The sequence below is a fragment of the Engystomops pustulosus genome, chromosome 4 (genome assembly GCF_040894005.1).
Source record: "Engystomops pustulosus chromosome 4, aEngPut4.maternal, whole genome shotgun sequence".
Classification (NCBI taxonomy): domain Eukaryota; kingdom Metazoa; phylum Chordata; class Amphibia; order Anura; family Leptodactylidae; genus Engystomops; species Engystomops pustulosus.
The window spans coordinates 204142283-204165807 of record NC_092414.1 but is presented as its reverse complement, the minus strand read 5'-3'; the positions used below and the strand labels follow the sequence as shown (position 1 = coordinate 204165807).

Below are 23525 nucleotides of genomic sequence, written 5' to 3'. Positions count from 1 at the left end.
CACAGCAGTGTAAGGAGAGGCCCCCAATGTACCTGAAGAATGTACAATCCCGGAATATAAATCCATATTTCACAGTCCTGCTGCTACCAACACACATCCCTATTGTTACACATCTCTCTAGGGACAACACTGGCTGCGGTACCGCATAGTCACACCTGCTAAGAGATCGTCCTAAAGGTTAGACTCTGGATCTGTTCCTAGATAGTGAGTGTATGACGTGCGTTTCCCCGGGCTAGGCATAGAGCACAGTTCACACGCAGCCGCACACACACAGCCGCTCAGCACTACTTTCACTTCCAGCAGGTTCTAAGCGCCGCGCGCCTCAGCCAATCAGCGCGCCGCTGCCCGCCCCTCCCGTTTTGTGACGCCAGGCCCCGCCCACGTGTCTGTCCTGTGACGCGCTGGCCCCGCCCCCGGTGGTTATTGTGACGCTGCTGCTCCTGCTGCTTAGTCACGGTGACTGCTCGGAGTATGGCGGGGGCGGAGGAGCGCGGCGCCCGGAGACGGTGAGCACCCACCGGGGGGAGGACCGGCACTACACCCCGGCACAGGGAGGGAGCACCCGGCCACACCGTGACATATGGAGCAGAGCCTGGCACTAGCAGGGGTAGTAGTGGAGGGACAGGGGCACTGCCGGGGGTAGTAGTGGAGGGACAGGGCACTGCCAGGGGTAGTAGTGGAGGGACAGGGGCACTGCCAGGAGTAGTAGTGGAGGGACAGGACAGGGGCACTGCCTGGGGTAGTAGTGGAGGGACAGGACAGGGTCACTGCCAGGGGTAGTAGTGGAGGGACAGGGGCACTGCCAGGGGTAGTAGTGGAGGGACAGGGCACTGCCAGGGGTAGTAGTGGAGGGACAGGGGCACTGCCAGGGGTAGTAGTGGAGGGACAGGACAGGGGCACTGCCTGGGGTAGTAGTGGAAGGACAGGACAGGGGCACTGCCAGGGGTAGTAGTGGAGGGACAGGACAGGGGCACTGCCAGGGGTAGAAGTGGAAGGACAGGACAGGGCACTGCCAGGGGTAGTAGTGGAGGGACAGGACAGGGGCACTGCCAGGGGTAGTAGTGGAGGGACAGGACAGGGGCACTGCCAGGGGTAGTAGTGGAGGGACAGGACAGGGGCACTGCCAGGGGTAGTAGTGGAGGGACAGGACAGGGGCACTGCCAGGGGTAGTAGTGGAGGGACAGGACAGGGGCACTGCCAGGGGTAGTAGTGGAGGGACAGGGGCACTGCCAGGGGTAGTAGTGGAGGGACAGGGGCACTGCCAGGGGTAGTGGAGGGACAGGGCACTGCCAGGGGTAGTAGTGGGGGGACAGGGCACTGCCAGGGGTAGTAGTGGAGGGACAGGGCACTGCCAGGGGTAGTAGTGGAGGAACAGGACAGGGGCACTGCCAGGGGTAGTAATGGAGGAACAGGACAGGGGCACTGCCAGGGGTAGTAATGGAGGGACAGGACAGGGGCACTGCCAGGGGTAGTAATGGAGGGACAGGACAGGGGCACTGCCTGGGATAGTAGTGGAGGGACAGGACAGGGGCACTGCCTGGGGTAGTAGTGGAGGGACAGGACAGGGGCACTGCCTGGGGTAGTAGTGGAGGGACAGGGGCACTGCCAGGGGTAGTAGTGGGGGGGACAGGGCACTGCCAGGGGTAGTAGTGGAGGGACAGGGCACTGCCAGGGGTAGTAGTGGAGGGACAGGGCACTGCCAGGGGTAGTAGTGGGGGGACAGGGCACTGCCAGGGGTAGTAGTGGAGGGACAGGGGCACTGCCAGGGGTAGTAGTGGAGGGACAGGGGCAATGCCAGGGGTAGTAGTGGAGGGACAGGGCACTGCCAGGGGTAGTAGTGGAGGGACAGGGCACTGCCAGGGGTAGTAGTGGAGGAACAGGACAGGGGCACTGCCAGGGGTAGTAATGGAGGGACAGGACAGGGGCACTGCCAGGGGTAGTAATGGAGGGACAGGACAGGGGCACTGCCTGGGATAGTAGTGGAGGGACAGGACAGGGGCACTGCCTGGGATAGTAGTGGAGGGACAAGACAGGGGCACTGCCTGGGGTAGTAGTGGAGGGACAGGACAGGGGCACTGCCTGGGGTAGTAGTGGAGGGACAGGGGCACTGCCAGGGGTAGTAGTGGGGGGACAGGGGCACTGCCAGGGGTAGTAGTGGGGGGACAGGGCACTGCCAGGGGTAGTAGTGGGGGGACAGGGCACTGCCAGGGGTAGTAGTGGGGGGACAGGGCACTGCCAGGGGTAGTAGTGGAGGGACAGGGCACTGCCAGGGGTAGTAGTGGAGGGACAGGGCACTGCCAGGGGTAGTAGTGGAGGGACAGGGCACTGCCTGGGGTAGTAGTGGAGGGAAAGGGCACTGCCAGGGGTAGTAGTGGAGGGACAGGACAGGGGCACTGCCAGGGGTAGTAGTGGAGGGACAGGACAGGGGCACTGCCTGGGGTAGTAGTGGAGGGACAGGACAGGGGCACTGCCTGGGGTAGTAGTGGAGGGACAGGGGCACTGCCAGGGGTAGTAGTGGGGGGACAGGGCACTGCCAGGGGTAGTAGTGGGGGGACAGGGCACTGCCAGGGGTAGTAGTGGAGGGACAGGACAGGGCACTGCCAGGGGTAGTAGTGGAGGGACAGGACAGGGCACTGCCAGGGGTAGTAGTGGAAGGACAGGACGGGGGGCACTGCCAGGGGTAGTAGTGGAAGGACAGGACGGGGGGCACTGCCAGGGGTAGTAGTGGAGGGACAGGACAGGGGCACTGCCAGGGGTAGTAGTGGAGGGACAGGACGGGGGCACTGCCAGGGGTAGTAGTGGAAGGACAGGACGGGGGGCACTGCCAGGGGTAGTAGTGGAGGAACAGGACAGGGGCACTGCCAGGGGTAGTAATGGAGGGACAGGACAGGGGCACTGCCAGGGGTAGTAATGGAGGGACAGGACAGGGGCACTGCCTGGGATAGTAGTGGAGGGACAGGACAGGGGCACTGCCTGGGGTAGTAGTGGAGGGACAGGACAGGGGCACTGCCTGGGGTAGTAGTGGAGGGACAGGGGCACTGCCAGGGGTAGTAATGGGGGGACAGGGGCACTGCCAGGGGTAGTAGTGGGGGGACAGGGCACTGCCAGGGGTAGTAGTGGGGGGACAGGGCACTGCCAGGGGTAGTAGTGGAGGGACAGGGCACTGCCAGGGGTAGTAGTGGAGGGACAGGGCACTGCCTGGGGTAGTAGTGGAGGGAAAGGGCACTGCCAGGGGTAGTAGTGGAGGGACAGGACAGGGGCACTGCCAGGGGTAGTAGTGGAGGGACAGGACAGGGGCACTGCCTGGGGTAGTAGTGGAGGGACAGGACAGGGGCACTGCCTGGGGTAGTAGTGGAGGGACAGGACAGGGGCACTGCCTGGGGTAGTAGTGGAGGGACAGGACAGGGGCACTGCCTGGGGTAGTAGTGGAGGGACAGGGGCACTGCCAGGGGTAGTAGTGGGGGGACAGGGCACTGCCAGGGGTAGTAGTGGGGGGACAGGGCACTGCCAGGGGTAGTAGTGGAGGGACAGGGCACTGCCAGGGGTAGTAGTGGAGGGACAGGACAGGGCACTGCCAGGGGTAGTAGTGGAGGGACAGGACAGGGCACTGCCAGGGGTAGTAGTGGAAGGACAGGACGGGGGGCACTGCCAGGGGTAGTAGTGGAAGGACAGGACGGGGGGCACTGCCAGGGGTAGTAGTGGAAGGACAGGACGGGGGACACTGCCAGGGGTAGTAGTGGAAGGACAGGACGGGGGGCACTGCCAGGGGTAGTAGTGGAGGGACAGGACAGGGGCACTGCCAGGGGTAGTAGTGGAGGGACAGGACGGGGGCACTGCCAGGGGTAGTAGTGGAAGGACAGGACGGGGGCACTGCCAGGGGTAGTAGTGGAGGGACAGGACAGGGCACTGCCAGGGGTAGTAGTGGAGGGACAGGACAGGGCACTGCCAGGGGTAGTAGTGGAGGGACAGGACAGGGTACTGCCAGGGGTAGTAGTGGAGGGACAGGACGGGGGCACCGCCGGGGGTAGTAGTGGAGGGACAGGACGGGGGGCACTGCCAGGGATAGTAGTGGAGGGACAGGACGGGGGCACCGCCAGGGGTAGTAGTGGAGGGACAGGACAGGGGCACTGCCTGGGGTAGTAGTGGAGGGACAGGACGGGGGCACCGCCGGGGGTAGTAGTGGAGGGACAGGATGGGGGGCACTGCCAGGGATAGTAGTGGAGGGACAGGATGGGGGGCACTGCCAGGGATAGTAGTGGGAGCACTACTTGGGGTAGGATGGGGCAGTGTCAGGGGTAGCTGTAGATGGACATATTCTTGCAGTATAAGGGTTACTAGTAGGACAGGCTGCTAGATTAATAGGTAGTGCCAGGAGTAATAGTAGAAGGACACTCTGGTAGGACACGGTCAGGCAGGCGCTGGGTGGTAGTGCCAGGAGTAATAGTAGAAGGACAGACTGGTAGGACACGGTCAGGCAGGAGCTGGGTGGTAGTGCCAGGAGTAATAGTAGAAGGACACTCTGGTAGGACACGGTCAGGCAGGCGCTGGGTGGTAGTGCCAGGAGTAATAGTAGAAGGACACTCTGGTAGGACACGGTCAGGCAGGCGCTGGGTGGTAGTGCCAGGAGTAATAGTAGAAGGACACTCTGGTAGGACACGGTCAGGCAGGCGCTGGGTGGTAGTGCCAGGAGTAATAGTAGAAGGACACTCTGGTAGGACACGGTCAGGCAGGCGCTGGGTGGTAGTGCCAGGAGTAATAGTAGAAGGACACTCTGGTAGGACACGGTCAGGCAGGCGCTGGGTGGTAGTGCCAGGAGTAATAGTAGAAGGACACACTGGTAGGACACGGTCAGGCAGGCGCTGGGTGGTAGTGCCTGGAGTAATAGTAGAAGGACAGACTGATAGGACACGGTCAGGCAGGCGCTGGGTGGTAGTGCCAGGAGTAATAGTAGAAGGACACTCTGGTAGGACACGGTCAGGCAGGCGCTGGGTGGTAGTGCCAGGAGTAATAGTAGAAGGACACTCTGGTAGGACACGGTCAGGCAGGCGCTGGGTGGTAGTGCCAGGAGTAATAGTAGAAGGACACTGGTAGGACACGGTCAGGCAGGCGCTGGGTGGTAGTGCCAGGAGTAATAGTAGAAGGACACACTGGTAGGACACGGTCAGGCAGGCGCTGGGTGGTAGTGCCAGGAGTAATAGTAGAAGGACAGACTGATAGGACACGGTCAGGCAGGCGCTGGGTGGTAGTGCCAGGAGTAATAGTAGAAGGACACTCTGGTAGGACACGGTCAGGCATGGGCTGGGTGGTAGTGCCAGGAGTAATAGTAGAAGGACACTCTGGTAGGACACGGTCAGGCAGGCGCTGGGTGGTAGTGCCAGGAGTAATAGTAGAAGGACACACTGGTAGGACACGGTCAGGCAGGCGCTGGGTGGTAGTGCCAGGAGTAATAGTAGAAGGACACTCTGGTAGGACACGGTCAGGCAGGCGCTGGGTGGTAGTGCCAGGAGTAATAGTAGAAGGACACACTGGTAGGACACGGTCAGGCAGGCGCTGGGTGGTAGTGCCAGGAGTAATAGTAGAAGGACACTCTGGTAGGACACGGTCAGGCAGGCGCTGGGTGGTAGTGCCAGGAGTAATAGTAGAAGGACACTCTGGTAGGACACGGTCAGGCAGGCGCTGGGTGGTAGTGCCAGGAGTAATAGTAGAAGGACAGACTGATAGGACACGGTCAGGCAGGCGCTGGGTGGTAGTGCCAGGAGTAATAGTAGAAGGACACTCTGGTAGGATACGGTCAGGCAGGCGCTGGGTGGTAGTGCCAGGAGTAATAGTAGAAGGACACTCTGGTAGGACACGGTCAGGCAGGCGCTGGGTGGTAGTGCCAGGAGTAATAGTAGAAGGACACTCTGGTAGGACACGGTCAGGCAGGCGCTGGGTGGTAGTGCCAGGAGTAATAGTAGAAGGACACACTGGTAGGACACGGTCAGACAGGCGCTGGGTGGTAGTGCCATGGCAGTCTGTCAAAGAGGAAGTCAGGAAGGATGATGGGAAGTATGATGTTAGATTATGGGCAGTGCCAGGACTTGGCAGTATATGGTCAGGGCCCAGGCAGGTTGGGTTGGTACCAGTGCCAGGGGTAGTAGTAGAGGGGCAGCCAGGAAAGGCTGGTAGGGGACATGAGGCGCTGGCAGTGCAGCAGGTTCTCCATAGCAGCTGTGCACATGGTAGTACTCAGAGTAGATAGGGCCGTGTTCACACTGCGGAATGCTGAAGTGCTGGAGATCTGCTGCAGTGTGTCAGTGTTGTGGGTGAACCCTGGTGACAGATATCAGAGGGCGGAGAGGCTGCCCGCAGGGGAAGAGATGGTATCAGTGATACTGGTGTATGAAAGTGGCGGGGGCTTGGCATGGAAAGTATGTGCCCCCGGGCGCTCACTCCACCACTTACCTCCTCTGCTTTTCCTTCCTGTTCTTCAGCCTTTTCATGATCTCTGCTTGCTGTCTGTGACTGCGTCCGTCAAGAAGCTCCAGGTTTTTCTTGTAACGCGCTGCAGCTGTCAATGTGATCAGGACGTGGTGTCCGCTCGTGAACAGAAAACTGGATCTTTCCAGTCAGTGACAGCAAGCAGAGATCTTTATTAATGGTGAGGAATCTTTTTATGTCGTAGGAATCTGCCTTTCCATTGAACCTTTCAGTATCTGTAGAAATCTCCAGTCCAGTCTGGGGATAAGAAGAAGATGCAGATAGAAAACATACTATTAGCTGCAGCATCACCAGTACAGACCAATGCCGCTCTCTCATTTACACTATAGGTATTCTGCTAAGTAGAAAGCATTTGAGTTGAGCAGGAATACTTACTTAAAGCAGCAGCAGCAGTCTCTGTCTTTAGCTGTGTCTTTCCTCGCTCTACTGCTGGTGCTAGTAGTAAGTTTCCGTCTTTGCAGCAATATAGGTCTTCTCTATGTACAATCCTGCTGCTGCTTCTGAGCGTGTGCAGTGTACGGGAGACATGACAGCAGCTGGTTGTACGTCTGGGTGTAGCGATGTAGCAGAGTTGGGCGGGTGCAGAGTTAGCGTTTAGCAGGGGACTGACTAGTGTCATACAGAGGAAGTAAGTGAAACCTGGCAGAGATAAGTGTCTGCTGATAGCGAGGGGTAAGTGACCTGTCACTGCTGAAGGTTATGCTAACACAGGATCGGTGGGAAAGGGAAAGTACAAAGGCTGCGGCCTCGCAATTTAAAGGGATATTCCAGTTATAGAAAGTTATCCCATAAGGGCTCCTCAGGGAGTCTTATTACTTAAAGGGCTATTCTGTATCTAGTCCAGTGTATCTCAGCCCATTATACTCTGTGCCTCTGCAGTGAATAGCATCTCTGCTTGCAGTCATGGAATGTGAACCTTCACTTACTTCCAGGGATCCTTTCCTGGTCATGTGACCATTACACAAGTCTGAGCCTCGATAACGGTTCCCGTGTAGTCATCGTTAAAGGCAATGACCATGCAGACGTCACTGTGTACTCGTACCTCAAATTCCAGGATTGTAGAGCACCTGGGGGCGTGTCCTCGACTCCTCACACTGCTGTGCTCTCAGCTCTGTGCAAAATCTGATTTTAGTGTAGGCTGAGTGTATCCCCCCCTACAAGTCCCATAGAAGTGAATGCCGGACAGGTCAAGCACATCATCACTGGGGGTCCTGTGGACGGACCTCCAGCAAGTTTTGGATCAGCCCCTTTAAATTTTTTCGGAGCGGCTTATCCGTGCAACGGCTGATAACAGAGGACAACGCCTCGCATTCCTGTAATCTTCCTAACGTCTAATTGTAACTTTTCATCTCTTAAAGGTTTCAGACGAAGAATGAACTAGGGCGCGGACTGTCGGACTTTTCTTAGCGGGATTTTGCAGCGCCGTAAATGAAGGGACCTTGCGATGGAATAAGCCTTTCCCGTTTATGTTGATCCGTAGGACGGTGATCGGGACACTGTGGAGTAATTTGGTTGATACTTTTTTTGGATTTTGACCCCCAGGACGACCTCCTCTGTTCTGGTAGTTTTTTTAGTTTTGACCTCTGAACCTTGTATCTTTTCGTCCCCCCTTTCCGTGGATAATGTGCAGTTAAGGGGGGCGGCTGGCAGTGACACGGGGATGTACGCCACCGAGTGCCAGGCTGAAGTGACGCCCTCGCACAGCAATGGCAATCGCCAGTTCCATTACTCGCTGGCGGATCACACCAACCAGGCCTTCCAGATCATGAACGAGCTGCGTCTGGGGCAGCAGCTGTGCGACGTCACCCTGAGGGTCAAGTACCACGAGGTCCAGGCCGACTTTGTGGCCCATAAGATCGTCCTGGCCTCCAGCAGCCCGGTCTTCAGGGCCATGTTCACCAACGGCCTCCGGGAGTGCGGCATGGAGACGGTGACCATCGAGGGCATCCACCCCAAGGTCATGGAGCGACTCCTGGAATTCGCCTACACGGCGAGCATCTCGGTGGGGGAGAAGTGCGTCATCCACGTGATGAACGGGGCCGTCATGTATCAGATGGACAGCGTGGTCAAGGCCTGCTGCGACTTCCTCATCCAGCAGCTGGACCCCAGTAACGCCATCGGCATTGCCAGCTTTGCCGAGCAGATCGGTTGTCACGAGCTGCACCAGAAGGCGCGAGAGTACATATACATGCACTTTGGAGAGGTAAGTCCATATACGTCACGTGCAGCACCTGCTTCCTTATCTTCTTCCCGCCGTCCAATCCGTCTTGGTCCTCCAAGACGGATTGTTGCTTCACAGAAGTATCAGATAACGTGTTTATTGAAAGCTATGGAGAGGGGAGGTGTATTTGATCAGAACTAGCATTCCGCAGCTGGTACTAAGTTTTCTATCTTCCCCAAAGATTCCTCAGCACCAATCAGTATTTATCTCTCATTCAGGATTTTACAAGGAACTACTGATGTGAAAAAAGTGAGAACAAACGCCAACTATTAGCCGCAGCAGCCTCTGTCTGTGTCTCTCTTACAGAAGTATCAGATTACTTGTATTTTTTTTTTTTAAAATCTATGGAGAGGGGAGGTGGATCTGAGTAGATCCAGGATGCTGCAGGTGGTACTAAGTTTTCTATCTTGCCATAGACTCTCCAATACTGGTCAATATTATTTAGGATTGTGTAAGGAACTACTGATGTGAATAAAGTATTACGAGGGAGACAAAAAAAATAAATGTTCGCTGCTGCAGCCTCTGCCTCCACCTTTCCTTTCGTACTCACTACGAAATCTCAGCCGAGTCCTTGGAATTCTAAGACAGACTCTTGATTCCCAAAAGTATCAGATTTCATGTGCATATTGAAGTCAATGGAGTGGGGAGGGGGATCTAAGTAGAAACTTACTCTAAGCTGCAGCAGCCTCTGTCTGTGCCTCCTTAGAATACTTTTACTGAATCTGAAATCTCTGCTGAATCTCTCTTGGTCAGCCCAAGATGCTTTGCCTACTCATTGATCAATCCCAAGTGCTTAATTCACATCAGTACAAGTCAATTTTTCTCTTTCATATCCCATATCACCTGATGTTGAGAGAGAGAGAAAGCAGTGGCTGCTGCAGCTAATAGTGAGTGTTCTATCTCACTACAAGAGTTTTTTCATATCAGTACTGGTTGGTACTTATCTATTAGTGAATGAGAGAGGAAATATACACACAGAAAGAGGCTGCTGCAGCTAATAGCAGTTATTTTATCTCACTCCAAGAATTTTTTTTTTTTTCACATCAGTACAAGTTGGCAATTATAAATAATGGCAGGGTCATTTAATTGAGTGACGAGAGATACATGCACAGAGATAAGCTGCTGCAGCTAATAGTAGATGTTCTATCTCACTCCATGTATTTTTTATTTCATATTGGTACTAGTTAGTGCTTCCTTATATGATTCTGCTGATGCTTTTGACCAAGAGAGACTTATTTTCTGTGTGCAGTGTATGGGAGACACTATAGCAGCTAGTCTCCAGCCTCCGGCTCTGAGGGGGAAAACTGCTCAATACTGTCCAATGCAAGTCCTAGAATACAGTAATATTATCAGTATGGTAGACACCGCTATCCTATGCAAAGAAAAAATCCCCACCACCATTGGGGGGGGGGGGGGGAAATGAGCCCCCATCACGTTTGGAGATAAATATATTCGACTCCTGGAGACCCAGCAGCAGGTGGTGGGTACCCAAAATAGTCCTGACCCTGCCATCTAGGACATCAATGCTCAACTCTGGAGGGATAATTTGGGCCTCTTGACATAACTGGAGTCGCCCATTTAAACTAACTTTATTGACAAAACATGTCCCATTACAATCTGGAGACCTTGATGGTCACTACATGTGACTGTCCAGACCCTGGAGACGTGTATAATTAGAGCTTTGTGTTTGCATATTTGACAGTCCTGCTGCTACTAACGACAAAATATTTCAGAATTGTACTGGGGGTTCCTCACACTGCTGTGCCCTCTGCAGCCGAAGTTGTGTATTGTCCCTGGAGAGATGTGTAATCATACCTCCGTGTATGTTGTTGGTAGCAGCAGGACTGTGAAATATGGATTTATAATCTAGGATTACCCAGGGAGTGTGTCCTTACACTGTTGTGCTCTGTGCTCTCTGCAGCCAGTGATCTCTAGAGATCTCTCTTTGTCGTTGTTCTTAGTAGCAGCAGGACTGTTAGCTAAGGATTTATTTTTCACTATAGTACTGGTGACGTGTCCTCACACTGCTGTGCTCTGTGCTTTGAGTTGCTCCTCAGCCCGCCACCCTCCCATGCTCTGAGTATAAGCTGAAATAAACCTTACTATTGAATGCTATTAGCAGTCAGAACAGAGTAGCACCAAAGAGCCCAGAGCACAGCTGTGTGAGGACCTGCACCATTTCACAATATCACTAGTGCTATCTGTTCATAAGGTCACTGGGCTGAAGGTCCTGGCAGTCCTGGCTGTACAGCATTATAATAGATATTACAGATAACTTGTCTGTTTTTATTTCTTTCGCTACTCCTCAAGTCCATCTACTTACTGGCAGCGCTGCGGGGTCACATGACTAGTCCTACAGTACCAGACACTGGCCATACATGAGTGGGGGGCGCTGTTTCCCTCTGTATATGGATGAACTGGTGCCCTGAGCAGATGGCATAAAGGAGAACCTACCTGACAGAGGGTGGGGGGGGGAGGGGGAAAAGGTTATACCACAGATGGTGGCAGAGCAGGAGCCCCCAGACATAATACTACATACACCGCACACAGAGCAGGGGGGTTACCTGATGATGAGCCCTATTATGTATTATTCTCCAGAGCTGCACTCACTATTCTGCTGCTGGTGGAGTCACTGTGTACATACATGACATTACTTATCCTGTACTGATCCTGAGTTACATCCTGTATTATACTCCAGAGCTGCACTCACTATTCTGCTGCTGGTGCAGTCACTGTGTACATACATGACATTACTTATCCTGTACTGATCCTGAGTTACATCCTGTATTATACTCCAGAGCTGCACTCACTATTCTGCTGCTGGTGCAGTCACTGTGTACATACATGACATTACTTATCCTGTACTGATCCTGAGTTACATCCTGTATTATACCCCAGAGCTGCAGTCACTATTCTGCTGCTGGTGCAGTCACTGTGTACATACATGACATTACTTATCCTGTACTGATCCTGAGTTACATCCTGTATTATACCCCAGAGCTGCACTCACTATTCTGCTGCTGGTGCAGTCACTGTGTACATACATGACATTACTTATCCTGTACTGATCCTGAGTTACATCCTGTATTATACCCCAGAGCTGCACTCACTATTCTGCTGCTGGTGCAGTCACTGTGTACATACATGACATTACTTATCCTGTACTGATCCTGAGTTACATCCTGTATTATACTCCAGAGCTGCACGCACTATTCTGCTGCTGGTGCAGTCACTGTGTACACACATGACATTACTTATCCTGTACTGATCCTGAGTTCCATCTTGTATTATACTCCAGAGCTGCACTCACTATTCTGCTGCTGGTGCAGTCACTGTGTACATACATGACATTACTTATCCTGTACTGATCCTGAGTTACATCCTGTATTATACTCCAGAGCTGCACTCACTATTCTGCTGCTGGTGCAGTCACTGTGTACATACATGACATTACTTATCCTGTACTGATCCTGAGTTACATCCTGTATTATATACCGGAGCTGCACTCACTATTCTGCTGCTGGTGCAGTCACTGTGTACATACATGACATTACTTATCCTGTACTGATCCTGAGTTACATCCTGTATTATACCTCAGAGCTGCACTCACTATTCTGCTGCTGGTGCAGTCACTGTGTACATACATGACATTACTTATCCTGTACCGATCCTGAGTTACATCCTGTATTATACTCCAGAGCTGCACTCACTATTCTGCTGGTCAGTGATAGGATCCTGAGCTATGCCTCTGTTGGTGTTGGATGTGTCGGGGTATTAGTAAATCTCCTTTTGTAGTCTCTTCCTTCCAAGAACTGGAAATAGAAAGTTGTGTGTTTGTGTTGCGCTGTGTAATGTGCTCGGCGCTGGTGTCTGGTTCTTCTGGTTCCTCGCTGCACATTCCTCCTGCGGCTCGGGGTCGGAGGACTCTGTACGACTAATGTTGTGTTAATTGCTGGTTACCTGCGCAGTCACGGCTGGATCAAGGTCAATGTCATAGGATGTGACTTATGGAAGACGCCTCGTAGAGAATGACATGTCGTGTGCAGTTTAGGAGACGAGTGCTGCCAGGACCTGCTAGGGGGTCAGAGACTCCATGGCCACCGTGACTTCCTTGGACAGTGGTGGGGAACCTATGTGACACTCAGACCCCTCCCTGCAGGCACCCAGGCCTTTGCCCCAGCACAGAGTTTGCCAGACAAGACTCCAGGGCTCCCCCTGCAGTCCCGAGCAGTGCAGGACGAGCCATCAGTGCTATTTTAAAGGAAACCTACCACTTCGGATAGGGCTTATAAGTGCTCAGGGTGAGCTGGTGCACGGCATTTGCTGCTTAGAAGCACCATTGGAAGTGGTAGGTTTCCTTTAAAGTGACAAATTTGTGGCTGACGGGTCTCTGGGACTGCAGGAGGGGCGAGTAGATGGATTCTGGAGACACAACTCTTCCTGTTCAGGGGGAGCCTGGGCGGATGCCACAAAGATAATCCAAGTTATTTGGTTTTTTTATATAATCGGTCTCCTAAAGACCCCAATATGGTTGTAAACTGTGGCAAAGCGTGCCTGCCAGGACCTGCTTGGGGGTCGGGGGGACTGCGCCTGCAGGGACCTGCTTGGGGGCCGGCACCTCCCTGCTGTGTTCTCCAGGTTACAGACACATCTCCTTGCAGGTCCTTGTAGTTGTGGTCTCCAACCTGTGTCTCTCCAGGAGGTGCAGAACTACAACCCCCTTTATACTGAATATGCTGAGGGTTGTAGTTTTCCACCTACTTGGGGACCATCTTGTGGCAGATATGCAAATGACCAAACCCAGTCCTAACCCTGCAGGGTGCGCCGCGCCTCACCACCCGTGACCTCATTAGTATTTCGGTAGAATATACTAAAGGAAACCGGAACTGCAGGTGGAGGCGACACAGAAACAAACTCCCAGCTGTGAGAAGTATCCTGTCTGTAGCGTCAGTGGTACTGAAAAGGTGGAGGATTTCAAAACCTTTGTCCTATTTGAGGTTCTGATTAGGGCAAGGTCTCCAGTCTCGGGAACTAAACATAGAATGTTTCCATCCACTCACAGCAAGCGGAGGTATTGAGAATCCTGAGTATTTGGCTCGTGAAAAAAATTTCCAATTTGATCTGAATATATGTCAGTCTTTCCTTTGTGAAGCTTCTGCTCTGTTTTCAGATCCTCACTGCTTACATCTCTGCTTGCTGTTGTGAATAGAAACCATCTCAATTTATTATAATTTTTTTAGCCTCCAAATCGGTAACTTTGCTTTAGGATCTTGTAAATGGTGACCCGGTTCTGTGACTTCTCTGATGATCGGGCCGGAGTTCTGTGGGGCGAGATGTTTACTGGGTGAGTGACTCGTCCTTGTGTCTTGCTGAGTCATTCCCTCCTCCCGGGCAGGAATGTGCACTCCCGCAGGGGTCACTTATATAATGATGAGTCCACGAAAAACCAGGACTGACAGGCGCTTCCTTAAAGGGGTTGTCCTGGATTCAAAAACAAGGTCTTCTGTCTGATGTCGTCTCCTCCAATTCTCATACCCAATCGTCCCATACAGTGAATATCACTGAGCTGCAATACCAAGCACGGCCACTATGCATTGCATGGCGCTGTGTGTGGTAGACTGGCAAGAGACCACTGTATTTGTCTGAATGCTGCGGACCTCCTGTGGTGCGAGAAATTGAGTTTTCTAGAGCTTTCTGCCTCCTCGGCCGCGGTATAGATGTTTTATTTGTGTGCTAGACTGTCATGATTGCGGGTTGTCATTACTATGTTGCGATTTTACTCCGCGGTTACGTCACAATTTCAACTTTTTATTTTTATACAGAAACGGTATTATTCAGGGAACGGTATGGCGGCATTATATGTGTCCTCCCCTCATCTACCCTACACGACATCCTTGTTCTATCCCCTATAGTGTGTCACCTCCTCCAGGCACAGTATAGGTGTATTATTTATACCGTAGACTCATATTTCTGTGATTCCCCCGTTAGAATGACGTGTTGTTACTAATGATATGAACCTGTTACATTATTACAGGGTAGCGGAGTCCTTTTGGGAGCGTTATGACGGTATTATTTATGTGCTGATGTCTTTGCCGAGGGAGATGTCGGTATTTTATGACACTTAATTTGGGACTTTATAAAGCTGGCGCTGATGATATTTTGATACGATATAGCAGTATTATTTGGGGGACACTATGGCAGTATTATTTATGTCCGATTGACCCCCTCAGGCTTCCATCCTCGTCTCTGCTTCCTGTCTCTCTTGTTCTCTTCTGACTCTGTTTCCGTCCCTTTCCCGCAGGTGTCCAAGCAGGAGGAGTTCTTCAACCTCAGCCGCTGTCAGCTGGTCAACCTCATCAGCCGCGACGACCTGAACGTGCGTTGCGAGTCGGAGGTCTTCCACGCTTGCATCAACTGGGTGAAGTATGACTGCGAGAACCGGCGGCCCTACATCCAGGCGCTGCTGAAGGCGGTGCGCTGCCACTCGCTGACCCCCAACTTCCTCCAGCTGCAGCTCCAGCGCTGCGAGATCCTCCGGGGAGACACCCGCTGTCAGGACTACCTGTCCCAGATCTTCAAGGACCTCACCCTCCACAAGCTGACCCGACCTCAGGGCAGGATCCCCAACATTCCTCAGTTCATCTACGTGGCCGGAGGCTACTTCCGACAGTCCCTCAACTTCCTGGAGGCCTACAACCCCATGGAGGGGGAGTGGCTCAGTTTGGCGCCTTTGGAGGTGCCGCGGAGTGGTCTCGCCGGTTGTGTTCTGGGGGGTCTCTTTTACGCAGTCGGGGGCCGTAACAACGCACCGGAATGTAACGAGGACTCCAACGCCATGGACTGCTACAACCCCATGAACAACCAGTGGTCGCCGTGCGCCTCCATGAGCGTTCCCAGGAACAGGGTCGGCGCCGGCGTCATAGACGGACTGATCTACGCGGTGGGCGGCTCTCACGGATGTCTTCATCACAACAGTGTGGAGAGGTGGGGCATTCATGGTTTTTTTTGGGGGGGGGGGGTTTAAAAGAAAGTCATGCCACCTATTGTGAGGCCTTTGACTGTCTTGTGCAGCCGCTGCTTGTAGTCATCCCATCCTATAGGCACCCTGTGATCTAGCGCCTCCTCCTCCTCACATGCTATAGGTCTACATTACTGGATAGGAAGGGGTTACTCCTGTGACGTAGCAGTAATGCTGGAGGCAGTATAAGTGATCATTTTACTTCCCTAAAGTCGCAGATCACATGACTAGTGACACGAGGGATCCTGCTCTATAACAGCCTCCATTCTGCCTTGTCTCTTTATAAACAAAGCTGCAATAGTAGAAGTGTCTGCAGCTGCGCTCTCTGCTTGCTGTCAGTGAATGGCGGTAGTCTTCTGTCCCCTCCTCTCTGGCCGCTGTGGTCGGCAGCTTCCTATACATAGACCAGCGCTTCCTCTTACATTCCCGCTTCTGACTGGTTTTAATAAAGCTTGTAAGAAATCAGAGATGAAACTTATAGACCTGTTCTATGTCCTAAAGGGAACCTGTCACCATGAGAAACCAGAGCGATCTGTAGGTGCAAATTATAGAGCAGGAGGAGCTGAGCAGATTGTACATAGTGTCCTATCCTCAGGCAACATGTTATAGAGCAGGAGGAGCTGAACAGATTATACATAGTGTCCTACCTGCAGGCAGCATGTTATAGAGCAGGAGGAGCTGAGCACATTGTACGTAGTGTCCTACCTGCAGGCAGCATGTTATAGAGCAGGAGGAGCTGAGCAGAATGTACATAGTGTCCTACCTGCAGGCAGCATGTTATAGAGCAGGAGGCGCTGAGCAGATTGTACATAGTGTCCTACCTGCAGGCAGCATGTTATAGAGCAGGAGAAGCTGAGCAGATTGTATATAATGTCCTACCTGCAGGCAGTATGTTATAGAGCAGGAGGAGCTGAGCAGATTGTACATAGTGTCCTATCTGCAGGCAGCATGTTATAGAGCAGGAGGAGCTGAGCAGATTATACATAGTGTCCTACCTGCAGGCAGCATGTTATAGAGCAGGAGGGGCTGAGCAGATTATACATAGTGTCCTACCTGCAGGCAGCATGTTATAGAGCAGGAGGAGCTGCGCAGACTGTATATAGTGTCATATCCTCAGGCAGCATGTTATAGAGCAGGAGGAGCTGAGCAGACTGTATATAGTGTCCTATCCTCAGGCAGCATGTTATAGAGCAGGAGGAGCTGAGCAGACTGTATATAGTGTCCTATCCTCAGGCAGCATGTTATAGAGCAGGAGGAGCTGAGCAGACTGTATATAGTGTCCTATCCTCAGGCAGCATGTTATAGAGCAGGAGGAGCTGAACAGATTATACATAGTGTCCTACCTGCAGGCAGCATGTTATAGAGCAGGAGGAGCCATGCAGATTGTACATAGTGTCCTATCTGCAGGCAGCAAGTTATAGAGCAGGAGGAGCTGAGCAGATTGTACATAGGGTCCTATCTGCAGGCAGCATGTTATAGAGCAGGAGGAGCTGAGCAGATTGTACATTGTGTCCTATATGCAGGCAGCATGTTATATAGCAGGAGGAGCTGAGCAAATTGTACATAGTGTCCTATCTGCAGGCAGCATGTTATAGAGCAGGAGGGGCTGAGCAGATTGTACATAGTGTCCTATCTGCAGGCAGCATGTTATAGAGCAGGAGGAGCTGAGCAGATTGCACATAGTGTTCTATCTGCAGGCAGCATGTTATAGAGCAGGAGAAGCTGAGCAGATTGTATATAATGTCCTATCTGCAGGCAGTAGGTTATAGAGCAGGAGGAGCTGAGCAGATTGTACATAGTGTCCTATCTGCAGGCAGTAGGTTATAGAGCAGGAGGAGCTGAGCAGATTGTACATAGTGTCCTATCTGCAGGCAGCATGTTGAGGTTTTATACCTGTCCTTTGGATTATAGGTATGACCCGGAGAAAGACGAATGGCAGATTGTAGCTCCAATGAAGACCCGGCGGATCGGTGTAGGTGTAGCTGTACTCAACCGGCTGCTTTATGCAGTAGGCGGCTTTGATGGGACGAACAGACTGAACTCCGCAGAGTGTTATTATCCAGAGACTGATGAATGGAAGAGCATCGCATCCATGAATGTTGTGCGGAGCGGTGCCGGTGAGTACATGAGAGAGTGTCCACATATTTACTACTGAGTGCAGCTCTGGAGTATAATACAGGATGTAACTCAGGATCAGTACAGGATAAGTAATGTCATGTATGTACACAGTGACTGCACCAGCAGCAGAATAGTGAGTGCAGCTCTGGAGTATAATACAGGATGTAACTCAGGATCAGTACAGGATAAGTAATGTCATGTATGTACACAGTGACTGCACCAGCAGCAGAATAATGAGTGCAGCTCTGGGGTATAATACAGGATGTAACTCAGGATCAGTACAGGATAAGTAATGTCATGTATGTACACAGTGACTGCACCAGCAGCAGAATAGTGAGTGCAGCTCTGGAGTATAATACAGGATGTAACTCAGGATCAGTACAGGATAAGTAATGTCATGTATGTACACAGTGACTGCACCAGCAGCAGAATAGTGAGTGCAGCTCTGGAGTATAATACAGGATGTAACTCAGGATCAGTACAGGATAAGTAATGTCATGTATGTACACAGTGACTGCACCAGCAGCAGAATAGTGAGTGCAGCTCTGGAGTATAATACAGGATGTAACTCAGGATCAGTACAGGATAAGTAATGTCATGTATGTACACAGTGACTGCACCAGCAGCAGAATAGTGAGTGCAGCTCTGGGGTATAATACAGGATGTAACTCAGGATCAGTACAGGATAAGTAATGTCATGTATGTACACAGTGACTGCACCAGCAGCAGAATAGTGAGTGCAGCTCTGGGGTATAATACAGGATGTAACTCAGGATCAGTACAGGATAAGTAATGTCATGTATGTACACAGTGACTGCACCAGCAGCAGAATAGTGAGTGCAGCTCTGGAGTATAATACAGGATGTAACTCAGGATCAGTACAGGATAAGTAATGTCATGTATGTACACAGTGACTGCACCAGCAGAAGAATAGTGAGTGCAGCTCTGGGGTATAATACAGGATGTAACTCGGGATCAGTACAGGATAAGTAATGTCATGTATGTACACAGTGACTGCACCAGCAGCAGAATAGTGAGTGCAGCTCTGGGGTATAATACAGGATGTAACTCGGGATCAGTACAGGATAAGTAATGTCATGTATGTACACAGTGACTGCACCAGCAGCAGAATAGTGAGTGCAGCTCTGGGGTATAATACAGGATGTAACTCAGGATCAGTACAGGATAAGTAATGTCATGTATGTACACAGTGACTGCACCAGCAGCAGAATAGTGAGTGCAGCTCTGGAGTATAATACAGGATGTAACTCAGGATCAGTACAGGATAAGTAATGTCATGTATGTACACAGTGACTGCACCAGCAGCAGAATAGTGAGTGCAGCTCTGGAGTATAATACAGGATGTAACTCAGGATCAGTACAGGATAAGTAATGTCATGTATGTACACAGTGACTGCACCAGCAGCAGAATAGTGAGTGCAGCTCTAGGGTATAATACAGGATGTAACTCAGGATCAGTACAGGATAAGTAATGTCATGTATGTACACAGTGACTGCACCAGCAGCAGAATAGTGAGTGCAGCTCTGGAGTATAATACAGGATGTAACTCAGGATCAGTACAGGATAAGTAATGTCATGTATGTACACAGTGACTGCACCAGCAGCAGAATAGTGAGTGCAGCTCTGGGGTATAATACAGGATGTAACTCAGGATCAGTGCAGGATAAGTAATGTCATGTATGTACACAGTGACTGCACCAGCAGCAGAATAGTGAGTGCAGCTCTGGAGTATAATACAGGATGTAACTCAGGATCAGTACAGGATAAGTAATGTCATGTATGTACACAGTGACTGCACCAGCAGCAGAATAGTGAGTGCAGCTCTGGGGTATAATACAGGATGTAACTCAGGATCAGTACAGGATAAGTAATGTCATGTATGTACACAGTGACTGCACCAGCAGCAGAATAGTGAGTGCAGCTCCGGAGTATAATACAGGATGTAACTCAGGATCAGTACAGGATAAGTAATGTCATGTATGTACACAGTGACTGCACCAGCAGCAGAATAGTGAGTGCAGCTCTGGGGTATAATACAGGATGTAACTTAGGATCAGTACAGGATAAGTAATGTCATGTATGTACACAGTGACTGCACCAGCAGCAGAATAGTGAGTGCAGCTCTGGAGTATAATACAGGATGTAACTCAGGATCAGTACAGGATAAGTAATGTCATGTATGTACACAGTGACTGCACCAGCAGCAGAATAGTGAGTGCAGCTCTTATATATATATATTAGTGTATAACGGATGTGGTGTCTCCCCTGCAGGCGCCTGTGCGGTGGATACCAGTGTATACGCTATGGGGGGTTATGATGGGAGGGATCAGCTGAACAGTGTGGAGAAGTACGATGTGGAGAGAGACACCTGGAGCTTTGTGGCACCTATGAAACATCGGAGGAGTGCGCTGGGGGTGACCGTGCACCAAGGAAAGATCTACGTACTAGGTAAAAGGATATTCATCTATGTAAATGTAGTCAGGAAGCCCCTCCCCACAACCGCAGCCTGTAATAGGCCCAATATCGCCATCTAGCTGTAACCTCACTGACTGCAGGCAATAAAACAGAGGTCATATTTTATATAGTTACACAATTCGCTAATAATACTCTCTCTGTTGGGCTATGTACAAAAATATTTCTGCTATAATACTGCCCCCTATGTACAAGAACATAACTACTATAATACTGCCCCCTATGTACAGGAATATAACTACTATAATACTGCCCCCTATGTACAAGAATATAACTACTATAATACTGCCCCTATGTACAAGAATATAACTACTATAATACTGCCCCTATGTACAAGAATATAACTACTATAATACTGCCCCCTATGTACAAGAATATAACTACTATAATACTGCCCCTATGTACAAGAATATAACTACTATAATACTGCCCCCTATGTACAAGAATATAACTACTATAATACTGCCCCCTATGTACAAGAATATAACTACTATAATACTGCCCCCTATGTACAAGAATATAACTACTATAATACTACCCCTATGTACAAGACTATAACTACTATAATACTGCCCCCTATGTACAAGAATATAACTACTATAATACTGCCCCCTATGTGCAAGAAAATAACTACTATAATACTGCCCCCTATGTACAAGAATATAACTACTATAATACTGCCCCCTATGTACAAGAATATAACTACTATAATACTGCCCCCTATGTACAAGAATATAACTACTATAATACTGCCCCTATGTACAAGAATATAACTACTATAATACTGCCCCCCTATGTACAAGAATATAACTACTATAATACTGCCCCTATGTACAAGAATATAACTACTATAATACTGCCCCCCTATGTACAAGAATATAACTACTATAATACTGCCCCCCTATGTACAAGAATATAACTACTATAATACTGCCCCCTATGTACAAGAATATAACTACTATAATACTGCCCCCTATGTACAAGAATATAACTACTATAATACTGCCCCCTATGTACAAGAATATAACTACTATAATACTGCCCCCTATGTACAAGAATATAACTACTATAATACTGCCCCCTATGTACAAGAATATAACTACTATAATACTGTCCCCTATGTACAAGAATATAACTACTATAATACTGCCCCTATGTACAAGAATATAACTACTATAATACTGCCCCTATGTACAAGAATATAACTACTATAATACTGCCCCTATGTACAAGAATATAACTACTATAATACTGCCCCTATGTACAAGAATATAACTACTATAATACCGCCCCTATGTACAAGAATATAACTACTATAATACTGCCCCCTATGTACAAGAATATAACTACTATAATACTGCCCCCTATGTACAAGAATATAACTACTATAATACTGCCCCCTATGTACAAGAATATAACTACTATAATACTGCCCCCTATGTACAAGAATATAACTACTATAATACTGCCCCCTATGTACAAGAATATAACTACTATAATACTGCCCCCTATGTACAAGAATATAACTACTATAATACTGCCCCCTATGTACAAGAATATAACTACTATAATACTGCCCCCTATGTACAAGAATATAACTACTATAATACTGCCCCCTATGTACAAGAATATAACTACTATAATACTGCCCCCTATGTACAAGAATATAAATACTATAATACTGCCCCCTATGTACAAGAATATAACTACTATAATACTGCCCCCTATGTACAAGAATATAAATACTATAATACTGCCCCCTATGTACAGGAATATAACTACTATAATACTGCCCCCTATGTACAAGAATATAACTACTATAATACTGCCCCCTATGTACAAGAATATAACTACTATAATACTGCCCCCTATGTACAAGAATATAACTACTATAATACTGCCCCCCTATGTACAAGAATATAACTACTATAATACTGCCCCCTATGTACAAGAATATAACTACTATAATACTGCCCCCTATGTACAAGAATATAACTACTATAATACTGCCCCCTATGTACAAGAATATAACTACTATAATACTGCCCCCTATGTACAAGAATATAACTACTATAATACTGCCCCCTATGTACAAGAATATAACTTCTATAATACTGCCCCCTATGTACAAGAATATAACTACTATAATACTGCCTCCTATGTACAAGAATATAACTACTATAATACTGCCCCCTATGTACAAGAATATAACTACTATAATACTGCCCCCTATGTACAAGAATATAACTACTATAATACTGCCCCCCTATGTACAAGAATATAACTACTATAATACTGCCCCCTATGTACAGGAATATAACTACTATAATACTGCCCCCTATGTATAAGAATATAACTACTATAATACTGCCCCCTATGTACAAGAATATAACTACTATAATACTACCCCTATGTACAAGAATGTAACTACTATAATACTGCCCCCTATGTATAAGAATATAACTACTATAATACTGCCCCCTATGTACTATGTATAATACTGTCCGGTCTTTCAGGTGGATATGATGGAAACACATTCTTGGACAGTGTGGAATGTTATGACCCGGCCCAGGACACATGGACAGAGGTGACCCATATGATGTCAGGACGTAGCGGGGTGGGCGTGGCTATCACTATGGAGCCGTGCCGCAAAACCCCATGTGGAAGTATCTTTCCAGAGAAGCCAAATGATGAGAATGCAGACAAACAGAGAGGCGGCTGCATCTTCTCCAACTGCAAGTAATTGCGAGCAGCTACAGTGACTCCACCCACAAACTTATACACAGACACAGGCTCCGCCCCCTCAATATCCTAAATTCTCAGCAGCTGATTAAAACAAAAAATTGAAGTGAAATTCTTTTTTTCTATCTTGAAAAAACCTTAATGTTTTTGTGCCCTGTTTTTACCGCAGTTCCTCCACCTCAGTTGGGGACAAGTGACTTTTTCAAAAAATTTTGATGGAAAGAGACTTTAAAAAAAATATTCAGTGTTAAAGAAAATAAAGTAATGATTTTGATGTTTTTTTGGGTGAGTAGGTAGAGGCGGTGCCTCCTGCATCACCACATAAGTGTGCCATCTCCACGCTGCGGACCCCCCGGACACAAAAAGCTCAAATGTCTTATGTTAAGTTAATGTACTATGTCATAAGGGGGTCTCCCCAATCTCCCATCACCCCACAAGTAATCTCTGCCTTG

General features: G+C 49.7%; 1 protein-coding gene across 2 annotated transcripts; it reads left to right on the top strand.

Moving 5' to 3' along the window:
* The first annotated feature begins 399 nt into the window (after positions 1-399).
* Positions 400-23185, top strand: KEAP1 (kelch like ECH associated protein 1). Of its 2 annotated transcripts, XM_072149498.1 has the most exons (7): positions 443-506; positions 6474-6640; positions 7839-8683; positions 15003-15685; positions 17631-17836; positions 20131-20307; positions 22848-23185. In XM_072149498.1, the coding sequence occupies exons 3-7, from the start codon at positions 8141-8143 to the stop codon at positions 23072-23074; spliced, it is 1836 nt and encodes a 611-aa protein (XP_072005599.1). In that variant the 5' UTR covers positions 443-506; positions 6474-6640; positions 7839-8140; the 3' UTR covers positions 23075-23185. The 2 variants fall into 2 exon arrangements, with proteins under 2 accessions (XP_072005598.1, XP_072005599.1); XM_072149497.1 differs by lacking the exon at positions 6474-6640 and having other exon boundaries at positions 400-506.
* The last annotated feature ends 340 nt before the right edge of the window (positions 23186-23525 follow it).